Source organism: Scylla paramamosain, chromosome 1 (genome assembly GCF_035594125.1).
Source record: "Scylla paramamosain isolate STU-SP2022 chromosome 1, ASM3559412v1, whole genome shotgun sequence".
Taxonomy (NCBI): Eukaryota; Metazoa; Arthropoda; class Malacostraca; order Decapoda; family Portunidae; genus Scylla; species Scylla paramamosain.
Genome location: NC_087151.1, coordinates 14256575 through 14279731, shown reverse-complemented (window position 1 = coordinate 14279731; position 23157 = coordinate 14256575). Strand labels below are relative to the sequence as shown.

Here is a 23157-nt window from a genome sequence, read left to right as displayed (position 1 = left end):
CATACATAGCTATAGCAGTCATTTGATACACTCATATGTTATTCCTGTTGGTACTTATTATTTATAAAGCTCCTCCTTCGTCAAAAATGATTAAATAGGGTGACGTACAGCAATAACCCACCTGGTAAAGAGAGTCTGCCCAGTGCCCGCCGCCGCTGCCGCTAGTGTTGAGGTATTGTCTGGAATTAAACCTTTCGTGTTGCCTTCCTGTCACTAAGCTTTGGATGCATGACTCTTCGTGTGCTGTGAGTATTGTTGAAGTGAGCCAGGAGGAGTGCAAGGCGAGAGGCGGAGTGTGGCTAGGCACGGCACACCAAACATTCGTCTCTAGTCTAACATTGGTAGCCGTCGCACATACCAACCCGGCCAGCCCATGTTGACTAGTGAGTGTTGGATAAACGTGCAGTGCCTGTGCGTTAAGTAGCGGCGCTGGCAACTTCTTAGCCACGTCAGGTTTGCCTTTGTGCTGGGTCAGCGTCTGAGTCAAAGGATTTCAATTTGGATTTCTGGTTAACTGCTTTCACACCAATCGCTACAATATTTTATGGCAAATTTGGAAAAGTGCGACGCTACCTGTAGTGCACACGTTTGGAGACATGACGGGAGAGCGGGTCTGTAGCGCAGTAAAGTAAGCATAACTCGTGCATATCCCCCTCAGTGTCGTTCAGATCAATATCTATAATGTAAAAAAAAAAAATAAATAAATAAAAAAAAAAATCTAGGAATTCCCCGAGAAATCTTTTAACACTGGAGGGTGTTAGGACATCCTAAATCTAACAAATGTTTAAATATTTTTTGGCTGGGACACCACTTCGGATCAGGTATGAGGAGGAGGCTTGCACTTGCTAAAATTGTAAAGATTGAACTTCAGACCCAATGCTGTCTTAATTAACCTTGGAAGAATAACAACTATAATCCTAGGTATTGGGGAATAAATTAATCCTCATGCAAAAAAATAAAAAATAAATAAAATAAAATAACTAAATAAAATAAAACAAATAACTAACTAAATAAATAAATAACAAATAAATAAATAACAAATAAATAAATAAGAAAATAAGTAGTGAGGCCCTCAAAAGCCAGGCAGCAGTCTGAACTGAGGTGTCTGATACCACAACCTAGAAAAAATACTGCTATATGCGGGTAATACAAATTGCATATGGTAATATAGGAAGATGTATATGATTTGAGTTGACTTTTTTACTTTAATTAATTAATCAATTTATTTGTTATTTTTTTTAAGGTAGTTTGGGGTAATGTGAGGAAACATGGAGGCATCCCCACAAGTAGTAGAAGTGGCAAGTCAGCTGGCCCAGGCTGTCAACACCACCCTTGATCCATCAGTGTCTCATGCTGTCAGGCTTGCCTCCTATAACCTTCTGGAAAAGGTGAATTATAAAGGGGAAAAATAATTAATATTTTCCTTTTCATGTTGACTGATGCATCATATCACATTAGTTCTCTAGTATTTTCTATGTACTGTAAGGAACTTTTACCATAACAATACCACATTATGCTGTGTTACAACATATCATGTTATCTGTATAAAACAGTGCTTTTGTATAAAGGAATATGATGTGAGGAATATAATATGAAGCAAATTGATTACTGAATGTGCTTTACACAAAACATGTGTGAACATTACAGTAATATACAATTATTGGTTAATTGTTAAGTTTCAACATTGTCTTGAATAACTGTTAACAGGTAAAAGAAGAAAGTGAGCTGGCAGTGGGCTGTGGGTTTTACCTGGCTCATCGTGACCGAGAGCCTGTGGTGCGACACCTGGGACTGCAGCTGCTTGAACATGCGATCAGGTATAAGTGGAATGACTTATCCGTCCAACAGAAAATCTATATTAAGGTAAGAATTTTTTTTCTCATTTTGAGACCCATGTAACATTAGTTAGTGTTATACTTGTTAAATTTAAATTTAAATTTTAAATTTCTTGAATTTATGAAATGGTTTCCCTTCCAGGAGAATTCAATGCAGCTGGTTGCTGAAGGAACGCTTGATCTTCTCTCAGAGCACTTGTATGTAAAAGACAAGGTATGGAGCACATGTCATAGTAGAATATAAGTTTATAACAACCCACCCTCAGATTACTTGTGTAACTTATCTTTGTCCCAGTCTCATCTTTGTCAGCATATTTTCTTAGGTAACATAACTCTAGAGTCAAAGTGACAGTCACATTTCTTGGACACACAGTGTAGTTAGCATAATGTACCGTTTTAATGTTACTTCAATGTTGCAGGTATCTCGTTTGGTGGTAGAGATGATGAAACGAGAATGGCCCCAACACTGGCCAGGCCTTCTTGAGGAACTTCACCAACTATCCAAGAGAGGGCCCACACAAACAGAGTTGGTATTGTTTGTTTTTCTGCGCATTGCTGAAGATGTGGCAACATTGCAGGTAAGAATTTTTGTTCATTATCATGATCATTTGAAGATCATGGATGAGAGGGATAGATAGTGTGGAGAATGATGGATGCAAGAGGAATGAATGTCTTTAGAGTTGGGAAGAGTGACTACATGTGATAAGGATGCATGGGCAGTAGTGTGAAAGGAGATGAAGATTTGAGGGCCTTGATGTGAGGTTGATTTAGTTCTAGGAGCAGCTGTTTCTATAGAAGAGTGGGAAATGACACCGAACTTAGCTTAGCTGTGAAGTCCAGTTATGGAGAATTTTCACAGCTATCTGGATGGTAAAGGTGTCTTGTATGGTGTTTTCTAGAATGATGTGTGCCCACATTATGTACCCACAACATAAATTTCTGAATTGCATAGTCAGCTCTCAGACCAATTGTAGATGATGAAATTTTTTACCCTTACTGAATGGGGCCCTGGATTTTGTTAGCTGTGATGTAAGGTGATAACTAGTGTGGAAATTGCTGGCTATAGTTTTGGGACAGTAAAATATGTCAGCTTCAGTAGCTCTTGGGTATTGGCTGTTATTGATATGAATATGGCATATATCCTTGTTACCTAGACTAGTTGTGGTCACAGCCATCCCAGCATGTTACTCATCTGTTTTGTTCCAAAGTGGTTTGCTGCTATCCTATAGAATGGCCATTCCATTTAGATAAATGTTGGGAATAATTTTTCTCAAGGCCATTCTATGTAAGGATTCTTACCACAGAAAAGCAAGGCATCAAAGATAATGATAGTAATGAGAAAGAATTTCAGTTATTTTCTCTTACACATCCTTCCAAAATCTGACAAAATTAAGCTGAGATCTGTGGTATGATTGTGATATACTGATGAATGACACTCACTGTTCTTATTCTTTAACAGAACTTGGAATCAAATCAGCGGCGACGGGATCTCTACCAGGCCATGACAGCCAACATGGAGAGTGTGTTTGGCTTCTTCCTGTCTCTTTTAGAGGAGAATTATACACAGTACAAAGCCCATGTTGGCCAACAAGACTCTGTGACTGCTCTCTGTCACTGTCGAGTTATGCAGGTATGGCTTAGATTTCCAAATTGTCCCTAGCATTTAGAAGTTAGACCTAAATATGGAACATGAGTCAGAGATATAGGATCCAGATGATGAAAAGTAATTATTTGAGGTTTGTGGAACATGAACAAAATGGATGGTATTAGTGATAAAAGTGTATTGTATGTTTTGTAAGAGAGGAGGAATGAATTATGGTATGTGTATTTGTGAGATGCTTTTACTTTTGAATGATTTTGAAATACAAATCATATAGAAACAATAGTTTTAATTTTATTTGATTAAAACCCTCTGGAGGACAAAGTTCAGTCAGTAGAAGATGCCTTTTTGATGGGGGGAAGAGGAAGGATGAGTTATTAGTTTTGAAGGTGTCAGTAGTACTTGTAAAAGGCCTTAAGAGTGTTGCATTCAGTGATACACAAGTGAGAATGCACATTATCTGTAAATTTATTTTCAGGTTGTACTAATGACTCTCACAGTTTATGTGGAGTGGGTGTCTGTACAGTACATATTTGCTGAGGATGGCAAGCTTCTTCAGTCCTTGTGCTTCCTATTAAGTGAAGATAGTGTCAAAAAGGAGGCTGCTGAGTGTCTCCTACAAGTATGTATCATTTTTGTTAAGTTTTATTGTACATGTCTTGTGATGTGCAGCATTTCAGTTATGTAGATGTGTAACATGTGGCTTCTTGCATAGCAATTTTCTTATTTTACATCAACATAAGTTTAGTCCTCGAATCACAAGAATATCTGTTCATTCATACACAGATTGTGAGTCGGAAAGGTAAAGCTGATGAAAGACGTCCCTTGCTGCTGCTTTTTGCAGAGGCTCCAATGTCAGCTGTGTTTAACGCTGCTGATCAGGCTGTGATGGGTCCACTCAGTGAACATAATTACAGGTTTCTTAAGACTTTAACCCAGGTACTGAATTTTTATATTCTTTATGCATTAAGGTGGTTAGGTAGATTGAGGTTTACAGTCCTTTTTCTTTACAGAATTTCTTTAGATTTAAATTCTGTAATGTACTGTGAAAACGAGCAAAGTAGGTGAGATGATGTGTTGGATGAATTCTGGTCATTCTCAGAGAACTGAATTCTCAACCATTATTAGATTTTTTCCTCCCTCTCCATCTGGCATCTTGTAAAATCCATCACATTCCATTAAATGCTCATTGTTTATATTTGTACTCAGACAGAGTCTAGTCTCTGGTGGAATTGCCAAACATATAAAAAATTGTTAGATGCATTACTTAATTAACTTATATAATCTCCATTGTATCAAGATTTGTGCTGCAAAAATTCTCATGTTTTGAGGCATTTCTGAATTTTGGTATATACGTACACTGAATCCTTCCGAAGTTGGAGTGGAATATTTTGGATATTGGATAATTTGGACACTTTCATGCCCTCAAACAAGAGTTTGATATCTCAGATTGTCAACCAAGATATATGGGAGAACTTGGACACTCATGTACTTGGATAGACACCTGGTATCTCATATTGTTCTCTGAGATGTGTGGGGAAAGTTGGACACATGGATATACGTCAAATACATATCTAAAATAGTATTCTACTGTAGAACATCTTATTTTGTCTTATCCTAAGTTATCCAAATGAAGGTGTAGGAGAAAATAACCACAGACTCCAATGACCTTTGGTTTTAACACAGTTACAAAAACAGAAGAAACTACAGTGAGGTGCATGGTGTGCCATTGAAGGAGGCGAGTATCAGGGACACTGGTGTAGTCAGTGCTGCCAGTACTTCAGAAAAAAATGTCAAGATGCACACTGCAGTACCCTCTTGAGTTTCGCACTTGCTTTCTTCCGAAGGCATGGCATGAAACTTGGGTTATTGAAAACACTAAAAATGCTTATTCATTCTGGCAGCATAGCCCAGAACTGTGTGTGTGTGTGTGTGTGTATTTTGTCCTCACATCCATCATAAAAGCAGTGCTGTGGTAGTGCAGCACCATTGCATCTAAAAATGTGTGTGTTTGTATTTACCTAGTTGTGACATGCAGGAAGGGAGCTGTGTTCTTGTTGTCCTTTCCCTATTATTCCAAAATTTAATCAATTTCATCTTGAAATTACATATTGTTGTTGCTTCAACCACTTTTCTGTCCTGTGGATTCCAAACTTCAACAGTTCTTTATGGTAAAATGTGCTTCTTGATATCCCTCTTGCATATGCCTTTCTTCAATTTCTTCCTGTGCCCCCTCATGGTTTGTTCGTTCCACACTGTCAGGTTCTCTCTATCAACTTTCTTCAATCCTTCCATCAATCAAAATATTGCAATCAAATCCCCTCTTGTTCTCCTCTGCTCCAGGAACATTAGGTCCAATCTTAACAATCTCCCCTCATAAGGGAGGTCTGTCAAACTTAGGACTATTTTGGTTGCAGTTCATTGTATCCTCTCCAGCTTTTTAATGTCCTTCTTCAGACTCGGTGACCAAACCACTACTGCGTATCCTAACTTTGGACATATCATAGTTACAATAATCTTCATCATATCCCTGTCAATGTATGAAAATGCCACTCTTATGTACTTAATAAGATTGTAAGTTTTCTCCACAATTTTATTAATGTGCTTTCTTGGTGACTATTACCACAAGATCTTTCTTTTCTGGATTTTTGCTTCTCCCAGCTTATAAGTTTTCCAAACTCCAATACATTGTTTTCTTGAATTAAACTCGATTTTCCATTTTTTACTCCTTTCATATATCTTATTCAGGTCCTCTTGGAGCAGGTCACATTCCTCCTTATTCTTCACTTCCTTCATGATCTTTGGATCATCAGCAAACAGACGTGTATAACTTCCTATCTCTTCAACCATATCATTTATGTATACAACTAACATAATTGGAGCTAGGACTGATTCTTGGGGAACTCCACTGTAAACACTTTTGAATGTAGATGTCTCTTCTCTTATAACTGTCCTCATCTCTATCTTTTAGGAAGTCCTCCATCCATGCCAATTAATTTTCCTCCCCACACTGCCTACTTCTCTAAGTTTCCACACTAGCCTCTTGTGTGGAACTTTGTTGAAGGCTTTATTCAGATCTAAATGAATGCAGTCTGCCTATCTATCTCTTTCTTGTATTATATCAATGACTCTTGAATAGAAGCACACAAAGTTAGTTGCACATGACCGTCCTTTTTGAAAACCAAACTGTTTGTCACTTGTCATGTCTTTGGTCTCCAGATGTTTTATTCATTTGTCTTTAACTGCCCTTTCACAGATCTTAGCCACCACACTTGTCAATGATACAGGTCTATAATTCATCGGATCCTCTCTCTTGCCTCCTTTGTATATTGGAACAATATTTGCTCTCTTCCAGTCTTCAGGGACTCTACCTTCCCTCAGTGAACAGTTTATGATACTGTGTATTTTAGCATTTAGCTCATTGCTGCGCTCTTTCAACACCCAGTTTGACACTCCATCCGGTCCATGTGCCATCCTTTCATCTAACCCAGTCAGTAATTTCTCCACTTCTTTGATAGATATTTGGATCTCATCTAAGGTATTACTATTCATGCTCATTTCCTCTTGATTGCTGAAGTCATCTTCCCTGGTGAAAACTTTCTGAAAAGTCATTCATGACCTCTGCCATTTCTACAGCCTTCGTGTATTCCAGTTCATTCACTTTCAGCTTGCTTATCCCTTCTTCGTTTTTTAGTTTACTTTTTACGAATCGGTAAAATAATTTTGACTGGTCCTTACACTTCACCACTATATCTTTCTCATAGTTTCTTTTTAACCTTCTGCATAGTTGAATGTACTCATATCTGGCCTTCTTTTCCTTCTCCATTTATTCCACATCTGGTCTCTTACTTTTTGCCTCCATACACCTCTTGTCAAACCAGTCACTTTTGGGTCACTTTTGGCATGTATTGTCTGACACTGTCATTATAAGTTTTAAGGAACAGGTCCCATTTTTGATCGATGGTATTGGTCATGTCAAAGGTGCTCCAATCTGCCTTTGTAAAATATTGTTTCATGGCATGTGTGTGTGTGTGTGTGTGTGTGTGTGTGTGTGTGTGTGTGTGTGTGTGTGTGTGTGTGTGTGTTGTTTCTCTCTCTCTCTCTCTCTCTCTCTCTCTCTCTCTCTCTCTCTCTCTCTCTCTCTCTCTCTCTCTCTCTCTCTCTCTCTCTCTCTCTCTCTCTCTCTCTCTCTCTCTCTCTCTCTCTCTCTCTCTCTCTCTCTCTCTCTCTCTCTTGTCTCAAACCTACCTCACTATCACCCCTCCTCCCCCTTATCTGTCAGAGATAAGGGACTTGCTTCATCCTTTCTCACTCTTTCTCAATCAGTCTCATTCTGCTTAGCAGTCCTTAGGGTTGTTCTTACTTTCACACACACACACACACACACACACACACACACACACACACACACACACACACACACACACACATGCACATGCACAGAGAGAGAGAGAGAGAGAGAGAGAGAGAGAGAGAGAGAGAGAGAGAGAGAGAGAGAGAGAGAGCTCCAACTTAGGCATGGTTTACTGTATGTATACATTTGACACCAACAGTAGGTAAATGTGATTGATACTTGTCAAAGCAGCACGAAACTTAGGGCGATAATGCATGAAACTCAGCATGGTAAGAATTTAGGACTAAGTGTGAAACTCAAGGATCATGAAACTCAGGTAGTGTGTAACTTGGGAGGGTACTGTAGAAAAGATGGATAATTATTCAAGTATTAAATACATAATTTGAATATTGAATATTAATCTTTTCCTTGATACAGCATCAATGAATCACTAATTATTAAAAACTATACATGTCTATGAATTCTCTTCAGAATCATGTATCCTTTTGTTTCTCTTGGGTGTTCATATGGCTTGGTGTCACATCATCATGAATTTGTTTAAGATTCTTCTCTTCCCTTCTGGAGTTAGATGACATGTCACTTTTTTTTTGCTGCCACAAATGATCCACAAATGTTATTTTTTTCTTGTATTCTATTTTACACTGTCTCCAGGCCTTCCTTGTTCTCCCCACTGTTTTCTTTCCAGCTATCTCCAACTCTCTTGCTCTTCTGAGTATATGCCAGATGGTGAAAAATTATGTCTAAGTACTAGGCTGACATCCTCACAAAAGGTTACAAAACATATATACATGATATATTTTAATCCAGTTGTTTTTTTTACTTTAGATGATGGATTTTCAAAATCGTATTATTACTACCAACATGACTTTGCTTTGTATTCAGGTTCTCACAGGTCTTGGCTCTCAACTTTGTACTCTCTGGGTTAAAGAAGGTGATGTTGGTGAACCACCAAACTTCAGAGTGTACCTGGATGCCATGCTAGCCTTCACCCGCCATCCTAGTCTCCATATCTATAACTACACAAACAGCCTTTGGGGGCAGCTTTTTCGCCACGACCAGGTTCCTCTCAGCAAGACTCTACGAGCAATACTTCCTGTCTGGATCACCATAGTTTCCCAAAAGGTGAAGTAACATAGGTAATAGGAAAAGTTGTATGTACTTCCTTAGAGGAAAATTATCCTGGTTTATGATACTGTTAAACTTATTGAACATGACAGAATTGGATTTTGTTATTTTTTTGCAAGTACTAGTTATTTTGTTTTATTTTGCTGTCCTACAGTCTCGTACATGTATAGTAGTAGATTCCAGCCATCACCATGCTACCATGCTCTAGCATAATGTATTTTTATGTATACAGTAGAATCACAAATGGTGTGAGAATGGTCAGGAAAATTAACTTGCATTATTCAAATTCACACCCTTTGATACATTTAGCCAATGGGAGAAAAGCTGATTTGGTGTACAGTAGAGCCTAAATTATTACGTGATTTACTTTTGGAGATCAGCAAATAGGTAACTGTACTTATTGATAACATAATATTGAGTACTGTACGTGACAACTTGACAAACGAATAGTACTGAATTTCAGCGTTTTCAGTTTCCAGACAGTGCACCTGAAATAACAGTTAATGGTTTCATGTTATCATTACTGCACTGCCACAGCTCCTCCCCCCACCCCTAAAGATAGCTATTCTTATTGTATTATTTATATAAATGCATTAAAAGTTCACTACTTAACTCTAAATTAGCAGCTGATGGATTTGAAATGATAATAGGTAGGAGTTTAGAATTGTTTGAATTTAGGTACAGGGGAAGGAACTTCCAAGGCTTTTGATTACTGATTATTAAGGCTTATCATGTTGGTAACCTAACATTGTGGATTGTCTCACAGAATTATTAATTTACCTACGGCTCCATCTGTATGCACTTCTGAATAATATTAGTTTTAACATATAACTTTCACATTTGATAAACTGTGCTATTTAATCTGGAGCAATTTACAACTCTGTTTTATATAATAGTATAATTTTATAGTTACTTATATTTAATGAATACTTGAGAGATGTCACCTTCATCTAATTACATATAAAAAATTACATTTGATGTATTTTTAATCAAGATATTGTAGCAAAATTTCTATCTAAGGTTTATTTTTAATCTTTTCTTTTGCTTCTAAAAACTAACTGCTTAAAAACAGCATTTATTTAAGCGTCATGACTATCTGTTGCAGGTGATGAAGCATGGGTATCCCTCTAAGAATGACTCTGAGAGCTGCCAGTATTCTTTGCTGGACTTTGACAGTGATGAAGAATATTCACATTTCTTTTACAAGGTTTGAATTAATTGTCTTCAGTATTACTGTTGTAATGACAAAGGTATAATTTCTGTTGAAAATTTCTGCCAATATAGTCATAGTCATATTTTCTTCAGTAGGATTTCACACGTCACATTATCTACAAAGAATACCTTTTTAAGAAGATTATTATTGCCAATATTTTGTGTTTCATCAGGTGCGCTCTGAGACCCTGGAGACAATTAAAGCTGCCTCTCTGCTGGCTCCAGACATTATGTACACCCATGTTGAAGAGTGGCTCACCTCTCATGTCAAAAAGACCGCCAGTACAAGCACATCAGACAAGCAGCTATGTAACCTCTTCTCTCCATCATACCTTGAGTGGGATGCTCTCTCTCAGGTATTTTATTGCTAACTGCTATTAATACTTGCATGTAGTATGCTATGTACCTCCATGTATTAATCAGGAAAAATTATATTGAACAAAGAAGTAAGTCAGGAAATTTTTTTTTCTGTGATGCCTATGTAAAGGGGATGTTATGAATAATGATAAATATATAAATATCTGAAATATTTCAATGTCTGTGAAATTAAGATTTTGACAGATGGATTCAAGAGAAAGTGAAAAAAAGGGGAGGAAAAAGTGTGACATGATAAACTCCCCAACAAAAGTCAAATAACATATCCCCGTCATCTTTGGTCCCTTGTCTCAAACTTCACTCACTCCCACAGGAGCTGTACACTAGTAGGTGTAGTGTAGTTACCATAGGAGGTAGGGAGCAAAGAAGAGGAAGGTAAAGAGAAGGGAGAAGAGAGGAGGGATAGAAAGGTATAAGGGAAGAGGGAGAAATCAAGAGAGTATTTGAAATACAGTGGAACCTCATTACTGAACGCCTCCTTTTTCAAACAAATTTGTTTTCAAACAAAATTTTGAACTCTTAATTGCTTCAGTCGCTGTACCATAATTTGGCTCTTGAACAGCGTTACTTGATTTCAAATACTGAAAGACAAAGCAAAAGCTACCATTTATTACTAGTTTATAGTTTCTATAAGTATTTCTTCCATTTTTATGTATTTGGAGGAGAGACACAGTGGATAAGACAGTAATACATTCTTTGAAATAAAATAAATGTGATCCCATTGAAGGACCTTGATGTAAACAGTTTTCAGCTTGCTTGGGAGTAATCCCAAGCCACCTGTGGTTCTCTTGATGCATTTCCCCAGTAACTTTTCCCAGGAGCAAAATGTCTAAATGTTATGATGCCTTCATTTTGGAGGTAAGTGGGTTGCTCTTCTCTGTGTCATTTTGTAAGGCTTCTCTCACTAGATTGATGATGAAAAGAATACTTGCACAGTCTAAAACAGTATCTTCTGAGGAGTTCCGTGTCACTAAGTTCATTCAATATGTTCTTTGTGGATAAATAATTTCTGGGCTGGAGATGTTGTGGAGCAGCCATCTTGGCAGTGGGAGTGTCTGTCATAAGCCACTAAGACAGGGTGGATGGGTGTCCAGGAATGGATGAATCCATTTTACATTGATTCCTATGGGGAAAATGGTTCCTGTTTCCAAACATTTCAGATTTTGAACAGCTTTCAGGAACAAATTAAGTTCGAGAACCGAGTTTCCATTGTACATGAAATGCAACAAATTTATATGTTTTGCAAGATAAGTCTTTTATGAACTCATTACCTATTCAAAGAAAAGTTCTTGTGATATATAGAGCAATAGTAATAACTTTCTATCTTTTCTCTGATGTCTTGCTCCCTCTGGAAGTGTCTCCTAAGTGGGTAGTCACTGCAGAGGAACTTCCACCTCTCCTTATCTATTAGCAATAATGCTGCTGTCTTCTGCATATGATTATAAGAAGGCACTAAGTTGGTAGTAGATTTAGCATGAGATTAGATCTTAAACTTTTCAAAGCCACCAAATACCTATATTAAAATGTGCATGCTAATTCAGAATATAATACAGAAATATCATATAAAAAAGAAGAAAATAAATAAAGTAAATCAAAATGAATTAAAGAATATTAAAAGAGTTACAATAAAAATGCTACTATAGTTGCTGCAGACTCAGGTACCCTAGAAGTGGAAATTTTTCTCATTTACAGTAAAAATCTCACACAGACTAATTTGGCTAAGACCTGTAAGGACATTCATATTTTTATTTTATTTATTTATTCATTTATTTTCAATGGGTTTCCTGTACCTAAGATATTTTTGAGAACTGGCAGTCTCTACTGAGGGCTTGCCATGTTGCTGTCTGTTTGTAGTGATATTTCCTTCATTAAGTGTACCTGTCATCCCTATAAAATTCATTCAAATTACCCAAGTGCATTTCTTCAGCTCCACATCATTTATCATATAATAATATATAAGTCTCTGTGGGGATGTCTTGGTTTTTAAATTGTGAATATTTTATCCAAAATTTTGCACTTTATATTGAAGAGCTGATATGAGTGTATCTAGACTATCTGAAATTGATACAAAAGGGTAGTTGTCCAAATTGTTGCAACTGTCACTTGAAAATAGTTGATGGTGGTGTGTCCCCATCAAATGTTTGTGAATTTGCACTCTCTTATTCTCATACATGTAAATGACTTTGGACATAATTTATTGTTACATTTTTATTTGTTCATTTGCATTATCAAAGTCCACAATATGTTAAAACAATGCTGAAGGTATTCAGATTAACTTGGCAACAATAAAGCAGTTAAAGTGGATGGAAGATCAGACATGGAAGTGCATATTGGATAATTCAATATAAAGCAAGAGACCTGTTTGATACTATACTATCATTGTGTTTTTATTTTTTTTATTTCAATATTTAATAAATTATATGAGGTACTCTGTACCGGATATTGTCCAGTTGTAGGTTTATGTAAATGTTCTGAGCATATATAATATTGGCAAGGTAAAGCAATTAATCTTTGACTCAAGTTTTTTAACCTAAACCAGTGTAAGTAAAGTGTATTTTATATATATATATATATATATATATATATATATATATATATATATATATATATATATATATATATATATATATATATATATATATATATATATATATATATATATATATATATATATATATATATATATATATATATAGTGGTACCTTGACTTACAAGTGTATCAATTTATGACTTTTTAAGATATGAGGTGTTGCATAAACAATTTTTTGCTTTGAGTTGCGAGTCAGAATCCAAGGTACAGGCAAGCTTTAGCTACACAGCGAGCACAGTGAGCACCACAGCATTTGCCCAGCATTTTTTGTCTCATTTATTCATTTGTTTTATACATTTGATATTTATAAATACATTTACAATAAATCCTTGATATAATGAACACATATGGGGAGAGAGAGAGAGAGAGAGAGAGAGTTGTGGTTGTGTGTGTCTTGGCTAGTGACCTTGATGATGGCTGATGACGCAACACTCTCTTTTCCTCTCATAAGTTGAGAGAGAGAGAGAGAGAGAGAGAGAGAGAGAGAGAGAGAGAGAGAGAGAGAGAGAGAGAGAGAGAGAGAGAGAGAGAGAGAGAGAGAGAGAGAGCAATACATCATTGGCCATTGTCATGGTCCCTCACTGGCTGTCATACAGCCACAATTCATCTCTCAAACATGCATTTGACTGTGTCAGCCAACTCTCCTGCATTTTAAGACCTAGGATGTTTGTAAAATAAAGCAAGCATTTGATAATTTTGAAATATGCCATAATTGGCTAACAGTTTCATAAAATAAGTGTTTGATAGCCTTAAAGAGGTCGTTATAACAGAAATTTGGTAAGCAAAGATTCATTATATCAACAGTTTACTGTATTTAAAGAACATGTAACAAAAAAATTTGTTTTTTGGGGGGCTGGAATGGATTAATGGCATTTCAACTCATTTCAATGGGGAAACACTAGCATCTTCCATTAAAAATTATATTGTTAGTGACCAATACAAATTATACTTTCACAGGTGGTTGAGAGTGTGATGAGCCGTGTGATGCAGAGCAGTGGGTGGAAGCCATCAGCAGAGAGTGGACTTAAGTTGCTGCAACTCTGTCTTGCATACGAGACAACGGACCCACTCATCCTGTCCACACTGCTGTCGTGCATCTCGGGCTTGTTTATCTTCATTAGACTTGTTCCCAGTGTGTTATCTGAGATCCTGAACAAAATCTTCTCTGCCTTGACCTTCTCTCTTCCTGGGCAGACCAAAGACTCACGAAGCAGGGCTGTTAAAAATGTGCGAAGACATGGGTGCTCCTTGATGGTAAAAATCGCCCGTGACTACCCTGATATACTTATTGAAGCCTTTGACTTCATCAACAGCGTTGTTGACAGTTTGAGTCACAACCCGCAGGAGTTGTCACAGATGGAAAAGGTGACCCTGCAGGAATCGCTTTTAATAACAAACAATAATTTTCATAATTTTGACAAGCAAAGTTCTTTCATAAGTAAAGTTCTAAGTCCAGTGTCTGTGATTTGGGTTGAGATGAAGCAAGCATTCAGCTCTCCACTAGAATTCATGTCCTTTGTAGGGCTGGACAAAGCACCAGTTGAACCTAGTGAGAATGATGTGAATGGTCAAAATAGAGCTCAAATTATCTTCTGTGTTAACCTGATTTTGGCTGTGATAAAGCGCTCAGAGTTCCCCTCAGATCATGACAAAGCTGAGAGAGGAGGCTTTGTTCTAGAGAGATCTGAAGGTGGAGCAGTGGTGTGCCGTAACCCTGCCACTCCACATGTTATGCCCTTGCTCCACCAACTCTTCTGCCTTGCTAGACTCTTCAATTGCTTATGGCACCCAGAAGCAATTGCCAGTGTGTCTGTGGGGTATGCCAAGGCCCACAGTCTGCCTGATGCTGAAAGGAATAATATTTTGGGTCTTGCAAATTCAAGCAATACTGATCGTTGTGCTGATTCTCCAAAGGTATACTAATATAAAATTATGTTATACTTCCTGACATAAATAGATAAGATTTTTCAGTTTTGATTTTATTTTGAGAAGATAGTTCAGATTTTATTGTTACCAATCTATATTAAAATGCATAATTTGTGGGATGCATTCCAGGTACCTTTATCTTTGTCATTGATACATCTTTCTGTTTTGTCAATTTTTCTCAAGTCGCATAGTATTACTTTTGATTGATATTTATTATGTTTTATAATTTTGGTTTTTACCTTGGTTCATGCTCTGCTTTTCTCTCAATACAGGTGCAACAGCCTCTTGAAAGAATGCAGCACTTTCTTGCAATGATGCATGACAACTGTTACCATATCTTGGGCAATGCTGGCCCATCATTAGGACTGCAGTTCTATCAGCATCCACATCTCACAGACTATATAATCCATTCCTCCTTAGCAAATTTAGCCCTCATACCTGACTATCGTCTCCGTCCCATTATACGCACATTCCTCAAGCCTTTCATCCAGTGGTGTCCCCCACAGTGTTATCAGACTGTGCTGCTGCCAATCCTCAACCATTTGTGCCCTTACAGTAAGTTTACTTGCTATTAAAATCTTAACTTCATTATTCTGTGGTTTTATTAAGAGATTTTGATACATTTATGACTGGATGATCATCATTTAGGCTTGTTTTCAGCTAGGTATATATTTATAGTTATAAATTCTTTTAGCTAGATGTTAACAGTAAGTTTCATTCCTAGTGCTGGAGAGATTGAGCGTTCGTTGGGGCCATCTGAGCAGCCTGATAGAGAGCGGCTCTTATGAGGAGGAGAACACGGACACACAGGAAATGCTGGAGGACTTGCTGATACGTATGCTGACAAGGGAATACATAGATGTAATTACCACACCTTAGTTCTTCTTTTATGTGCAGCATATCTTGAAAATTCTACCACTCTCCTTTCCTGCTTTTGGTGATTTGCCATAGATTTCTTGTATCTTTTGTTCTTTCAAGTATATATGGTATCAGTCTTTTGTAATAAGTTACATTATCTTTGGCAGCTGCTAAAAGTAGTGTTGATTGGTGGCCCTCGAGGCAGATGGCAGCAAGACAGCGGTGAAGGTATGGACACAGAGATGGAGGTGTGCTCTGCTCTTCCAGTAACTCCAGAGGCATTGTCTGAACTTGGCCAACTAGTGTTGGGCTGTGATACTATTTGTCAAGCTATTGTTACTACCTTACTCAAGTAAGTCACTATTCACTCCTATCTCTTATGTTGAGCACAGTGAAAGATAAATGTATGAGGTTTGTATGAGAAATATCCAGCCATTTAATACATATTACAAAATTCATTTGGGCTGTAGTCTCCAAAATAATCTCCCCTTAGTCTCACACACTCCCAGCATCTCTTCCACCTTTCAAAGTAATCCATTAAGTCCTTTCTTGGGATTTGCATCAGACACTGCATTGTCCTCTTAATCTCATTCACAGTCTGAAGACTTCCTCCCTTTCATTGGTGATTTTACCTTTGGGTAAAGTCAGAAATAACAGAGAGCCATATCACAAAAGTAACTTTAGAAACTGAAGACCTGGGTGATGTAATGTTTTGCAAGAAAAATTGTGTGGGACATGAAGAATGGGCAGTTGCATTATCTTGATGCTGCCAGTCATCACTTGCCTACAGCTGTGGCCATTTTCTTACTGCATCCTTGCAAAGAAGTTTAATTTATTATTTCTTCATTATAGTGTGGTCATGAGCATACTTGTGATGAACAAAACCTTGATGATCAAAAAAACATTGTCAAAATAGTGTTGATATTATTCCAACTTTGCTGTGCCTTCTTTAGACATAGATATGCAGGCAGCTTCCATTGTGAATTTGGCTTTTGTTTCATGACTTATAAATGAAAAGTTGTGTGCATTTGAATTTTGCTGAAATATGGTAGTGTTTAAAACTAAGAAGTTCTGAAATGGTCAAGTTTGTAATGATGTGTACTTGTATATAGGGTGCTGTGGTGGCAAGACAGTGGGGCCTGTCTCAAGGCTGTGGGTGTTGTGGGCCAAGTGCTGAGATGGCTGGCTGGGGAGGGACAGCACCTCAGTCCTGAAGCAGTGCAGCAGGTTATGATGGCTGTGTTGCGTGGCCTTCACACCCATGGGCAGCATGATGCCAACCAAAGTGCCCTCCTCTCCCTTGGGCTGGCTACTTATGAGATGTTTAGGCCAAACTTCCCAAATATCAGAGAGGTATGTAATTTTTTCTTTTACTATAATGACGAAATCAAAATAATTTCTTGGGATATTATTTTGAGTTGCCACATGTTTTGCAGGAAAATTTTTAACCTTTGTCTAATCAGTCATCCTCTTGAGTGAAAAGTTGTGTAAATTCAGGCATTTAAGACAAGACCTGAAGACATTTTGCCTATATTGTTTGTGAATTTAGTAACAGGGTAAGCTTGAAAATACCATCCTTGAGAGAGAGAGAGAGAGAGAGAGAGAGAGAGAGAGAGAGAGAGAGAGAGAGAGAGAGAGAGAGAGAGAGAGAGAGAGAGAGAGAGTAATCTTTTTGGTTTCATTTCACCAGGTGCTCATTGGACTTCCTGGAGTAACAGCAGAGGATGTGCAGAGTTTTGAAGAAAAGCTACAAGCATCAAACCAAAACCCAAATATCAAAAGTAGTAAGCTTGAGAAAGTCAAGAAAGATGTGTTCAAAAAATTGATAACAGAGGTAAGTACCTGTTTTGTTACTCATCCAAAACATAAACCTTGGTGACTATGGTAGTGCCAAGGTTTTCATTTTTGTAGAACTATTAGATGATGAGAAAAACCTATTTGATAAGCATAAAAGTACTCACTTTGGTCTGTGCAATTATTAAGAATAGTACTATTTGGAAGCATTACAAATATATAAAAAGTTATTATCAACTGCTTCTAGATGGGCAATATTTGTTCCCTGTATATGGCCAGAATGCACTGGAATTATACGTAATTAAACACTCACCATAAAGTCTTGGAATACACACTCACAAGTCTGTCTATTTACAGACTCAGCCAGATAAGTAGTTGGCAACTACTCGTGTAATATTGAGCACAATATCATGACTTTAGACAAATCATAACTTAGACAATTTACTGAGCTACTTCATCACTTGACATTCTTTTTACATGCCATTTCAATGCATGTAATCACAAGACAAAATAAATCTGTGTAAATGGAGTAAAATCTAGTGAGTAGAGTACTTATTTACATTATTTTTTTTTTGATATGTGCTTGAATTAAGTGAATCTGGAATAACAGAAGTCTGTATTAAGAAAAACTTTTTGAATTATGCAGATAATGTAATTATACAGTAAAACCTCATCAACTTGTGCTCCATGTGAACTAGAAGTTCACATGGTAAAATGAACTTGTAAGGCTCTCCATCGATTTATGTAAATTTGTAAGGATATGAAATATATATGGTGGGGAAAAAAAAAAAAAAAAACTGAGCACCTATTGGTCAGGCATCAGGTTGGTTGGTGATGAACCAAACTACCATGGTTGACCAAGCAGTCCTTACTGGTAAAATAGAATGCGAGTGTCTTGTTCCACTGGTAGGGACTGTTTGGTTTACAGGCTTTCAATAGTGACATGAGCCATTCTTAGTTTTATGTTCCATGTGATGGACTGCCTCTCACCACCAGCCATCATGTGTTCAAGTTAATGTGATGTGGCATTCATACATTTTGCTTCATTTTTTTTTAACTGATTTATACTTAGCTTGCATGTGCACTAATAAGGTATGCTTTACTAGCTTATTAATTTGATGTGCATATTACATTTATACTGATCTATATCAATTCAAAATCAACTGTGGTTTATACACACTTATGGAACAAAAATCAAAGGTTTTAGCATTACTCTTTTTGGGAATATACTAGTCAGATTATGTAATATTAACTTTTTGTGTAAATTGCAAAGTGAATGTATGTATGTAAACAATATACCAGTCACAACTGAAGTTCACCATGGCTGCCTAACTAAAGTGGGAAATGTTGCCAAATGTTGGAAGCAAAGGAGGGGAGTGAGAAATGGTTGTGGAAATGTAAGATGTTAGAAAAGGGAAAAAGGAGAGGAGCAGGCATGCTTGAGCATATTTTTACAGAGAGGCTAGAGAAGATAGAAGGTGGGAGCCTTGCTCCCACCCCACCCATCTAGATCTTTGTGCCTATGGCTGTACATGATATTTTTTTATTGCAGATAGTGGGCCGTAATATTGGTCAGGCCTTCAAGAAAGAAGTCCACATGAACAACTTGCCACCAATGTTCAAGGCACCCCGCCCTAAACAGCCTCGTGTTGATGATTCTGACTCGGACATTGGCTTGTGTTCCCTGTTTGGACCTGAAGTTGCAGACACAAATGGTCATCAGGTCACATGATTCATGAGTTGCTGGATGCACTATAGAACAGTTTGTCAGTTTGTACAAGGAAAAAAAAGTTGTTTGTGGTAATTTGAGCCTCATATTAAGATCCTGGAAAGATTTTTAATGTTCATAATGATTACACAAGTTCATAGGCTACAAAAAAGTATATTTTCCAATATAATTGTTTAGATACCTTACAAGAGCAAGCATTTCATGCAGTCCTGAATGATTTACTACCCATCCTATATTTTCCCACATCCCACCTTTCTGCCGATATCTTCTGCCTGTCCTTACTTTTCTCTTCTGCTATATCCTTTGTTTCTGTATCCATCCAGTGAGTCACATAATTTTCGTGTGCTCCTCTTTTCCTTTCCTATTTCCTATTTCCTATGGAAATAGGTAGGAGTGTTTCATACAGGGACTGCCACGTGTAAGCCTGGTCGCTTCTTGCAGCTTCCCTTATTTCTTATGTTCTTATGTTCTTATGTTTCCTCCACTGATATTCCTTCATCTCCTTCCTGTCTTACTCACTTTTCCTTTATTCCTGCATTTTTTATGACTGTCTTGTGTAGCAGACTGGACTTGCCAAATCTATGACAACCATAATGAAATAATGCTGCCAGTGTTTGGTAAGATATAAAAAAAGGAAATTATGTAACAGTTGAATCTATATTATACTGTATTTCCTTTTTTACTTTATAGCCATCTTTAGTCAATTAGGTATAATTCTTCACTGTTTTGTAAAATTTACATTAGTTCATTCCAGTTTTAGCAATGCAACTTTTTAAGTAAAATAGTGATTACTTGTCTCCTTTTAATATTAATTACAAACCAAAGATTTTTGATTGGACTCAAGTCATGAGTGTTACAAACTACTCCACTTCATTTAAAACACTTGTATCACTCCCTTTATTAAGTCTTTCTTGTATGACAAGGTACCAACACATTTAATTGGTCAAATATGTCACAAGAACATTCAAGTTTATCATGCAGGATATATAAATGTTCATATTTTAGAGTTAAACAATTCTTTGAAAGTATCAAAGAAAATATCATTCTGTAACAGGAAAACTTTCTGTTGATTGTGAATCCCATTGCTATTCCCATCTCTATATTGTATTATAGGTCCCACCAGTTCAAATTTTTGGGCAATATTCATTCTTATCTGTCACTGTAAAGCATATCTAAATGCACTATGAGTAATATTCTCTCCAAATGTCAGCTCATACATAATTTGCTTCAAAACTTGGTAATTTAGTTGGGTGATAATTATTTGAGTGTACAACTTGCTTCATAACACTAAATATGGATTTCTTTTAAAACTTTTTATGCTGTAATAAGATTTTTTTCTGAGTTCATACTGAATGTAAGAATAATGCATCTGGGTTTTTAACAGATAAAAAGCCATGTGGATAATAAGTACAAAAAGTATCTACCATGAAAAATGATGTAATCCATCTCCCACTCACTAAGTTCTTTGCTGTTTACATAATTATAACCTTTGCTCACTGCATATGGTCCACCAAAGCTTTCTGTGCCCCTCCCATCTTCAGTTTGCCCACTCAGCCACACACAGACCATCTCTAACTTTTAACACCCTTCTTTCTCCTTATGTATCCTAGAAGTGAAAAGCTGGCCAACCATGGCAGATAAAATCTTTTCGTGAAGCAGGTTAAGCGTGCGCACACACACACACACACACACACACACACACACACACACACACACACACACACACACACACACACACACACACACACACACACACACACACACACACACACACACACACACACACACACACTCTCTCTCTCTCTCTCTCTCTCTCTCTCTCTCTCTCTCTCTCTCTCTCTCTCTCTCTCTCTCTCTCTCTCTCTCTCTCTCTCTCTCTCTCTCTCTCTCTCTCTCTCTCTCTCTCTCTCTTGCATGAGTTGTATGAGCTCTCCTGCTGATACAGTCTGGCCATACCTTTTGTCTCCCTTCTTAGAGCTTGTGCTCATGTACATTTTATTAATTGAAAGGTGTAGACTGAGGATTTCTCCAAGGTGGGATGGAGGTGGTGTGATTTTAAATAAACAATGTTCATGAAAACTGAGATTAATAAAATTTATTGGGGACTGAATATGTACCAAGTTGTCAGAAATTTATGGTGTGCCATACTTTTGGTTGTCACAACAGTGAATTTACCCAATGGATGGAGTGAATAAACTCACCTGATTTGTGTAAACAGAGACAGCACTGCCAAATTTCCATGGCCAAATATAATTGAATACAACAACAGTACTGTTTTTTTCCTTAACTTTTATAAGACATTACCATAATACTAATTTTTCCCAATGCCCCATCCAGCTGTCTCTTATGTTGCAAGTTACTTGGCTCAGTGGTGGAATATTCAGCTTGTTCCTATCAGTCATTTGTGGTAGCTCCTTGGTGGGAATGTACTCTCCTGTTACTCCTAGTAGCAGTATATAACCTTGGACCATCTAGCAATGGATATTTCCTGCCTCAAATGTATATATAATCTTGGTTTTGCAGCAAATGATCATCAAAACTTATTCAATTCTATGAAACTACATAAGAAACAGGATTAATTTCATACTGCTTTTGAAAGAAGAGAACATGATTAATATATGTACTACAATGTGAAATACAGACAAAAAACAGCATACTTCAGCGTGCAGTAAAGGAAGAGGCATCTTTTTATTACAAGATGTATGTGGTAACAACAGTCATTCTGCAGTGTACAGTTGTCTTCTTACAATGCAAATTGACTGTTGTCCACTACATACATCTTACAAAATGATACTACCCTCCTTTCCTTCCTGCATTACCTAAAATATGAGTACATCATCGTCCACAAGAAAAAATTCTCTTTCATGACAATTTTTAATTATAGTAATTTGTCAGTACCATGAAAACTATCAACATAAAATAGGTGATATAACCAATGAGAGAGAGAGAGAGAGAGAGAGAGAGAGAGAGAGAGAATCTTCCTTTCAAACGTACAAAGCAATCTTGCATCATTATTTAATACTTCACTCTGCCTTTCTGCCTTCAACTGCCTTTCTGTCGACGACCCTAAGTGTCTTGACACCCCCCTCAACTTTTTCTTCATTAACTTCTGCAACATTCGCGGTCTAAGATCTAATTTTCAATCTGTAGAACACCACCTCTCCTCTTCTAAACCTAATCTTCTTTTCCTCACTGAAACTCAGGTGTCTGAGGCAACTGACAGTAGCCCCTTTTCTGTTCCCTCCTACTTTCTCTATCCTCATTTTCGATCCAAAGCTGGATGCTGCGTTTATGTGCGCAATGACTTAATCTGCTCTCGTGCCCACGCTCTTGAATCTTCCGAGTTTTCCACCATCTGGCTACAACTACAGAGTCACTCTCATACTAAATTTATCTGTGTTGTATACCTCTCTCCTAACTCCTCTGACTATAAGAAATTCTTTGACTACTTAACTTCCAAAGTGGAGCACATTCTGACCCTCTTCCCTTTTGCAGAGATCTCCATTCTTGGAGACTTCAATGTTCACCACCAGCTTTGGCTTTCCTCTCCCTTCACTGACCATCCTTGTGAACTAGCCTACAACTTTGCTATCCTCCACGACCTAGAGCAATTGGTGCAACACCCTACTCGTATTCCTGACCGTCTTGGAGATACGCCCAAGATTCTTGACCTTTTCCTGACCTCTAATCCTTCTGCTTATGCTGTCACCCTTTCTTCTCCATTGGGCTCCTCCGATCACAATCTCATATCTTTATCTT

At 37.3% G+C, this 23157-nt stretch overlaps 2 protein-coding genes across 8 annotated transcripts in view; one reads left to right on the top strand and one right to left on the bottom strand.

Moving 5' to 3' along the window:
• LOC135101143 (HEAT repeat-containing protein 6-like) overlaps window positions 1–23157 on the bottom strand; it is a 51844-nt gene that overhangs the window by 21577 nt on the left and 7110 nt on the right. Inside the window, exon 1 of one of the 2 annotated variants that reach the window (XM_064004688.1) lies at window positions 122–258. The exons of the other annotated variant lie outside the window; for it this stretch is intronic. The gene's annotated coding sequence lies outside the window, so the exon portion shown is untranslated. Of the gene's footprint in view, window positions 1–121; window positions 259–23157 lie in introns of those variants that run through there. 2 annotated transcript variants of the gene reach the window in all.
• On the top strand, window positions 30–21664 carry LOC135101156 (exportin-5-like). 6 transcript variants are annotated; one of them, XM_064004711.1, is made up of 18 exons: window positions 30–172; window positions 1244–1388; window positions 1708–1863; window positions 1978–2049; window positions 2255–2413; window positions 3295–3465; window positions 3914–4057; window positions 4222–4374; window positions 8672–8911; window positions 10020–10121; window positions 10300–10482; window positions 14049–15005; window positions 15290–15572; window positions 15742–15878; window positions 16043–16227; window positions 16988–17228; window positions 17566–17709; window positions 19222–21664. In XM_064004711.1, exons 2-18 carry the CDS (start codon window positions 1269–1271, stop codon window positions 19399–19401), a joined length of 3627 nt encoding a protein of 1208 aa, XP_063860781.1. In that variant the 5' UTR covers window positions 30–172; window positions 1244–1268; the 3' UTR covers window positions 19402–21664. The 6 variants fall into 6 exon arrangements, with proteins under 6 accessions (XP_063860781.1, XP_063860795.1, XP_063860773.1 ...); XM_064004725.1 differs by having other exon boundaries at window positions 36–172; window positions 1248–1388; XM_064004703.1 differs by having other exon boundaries at window positions 121–245.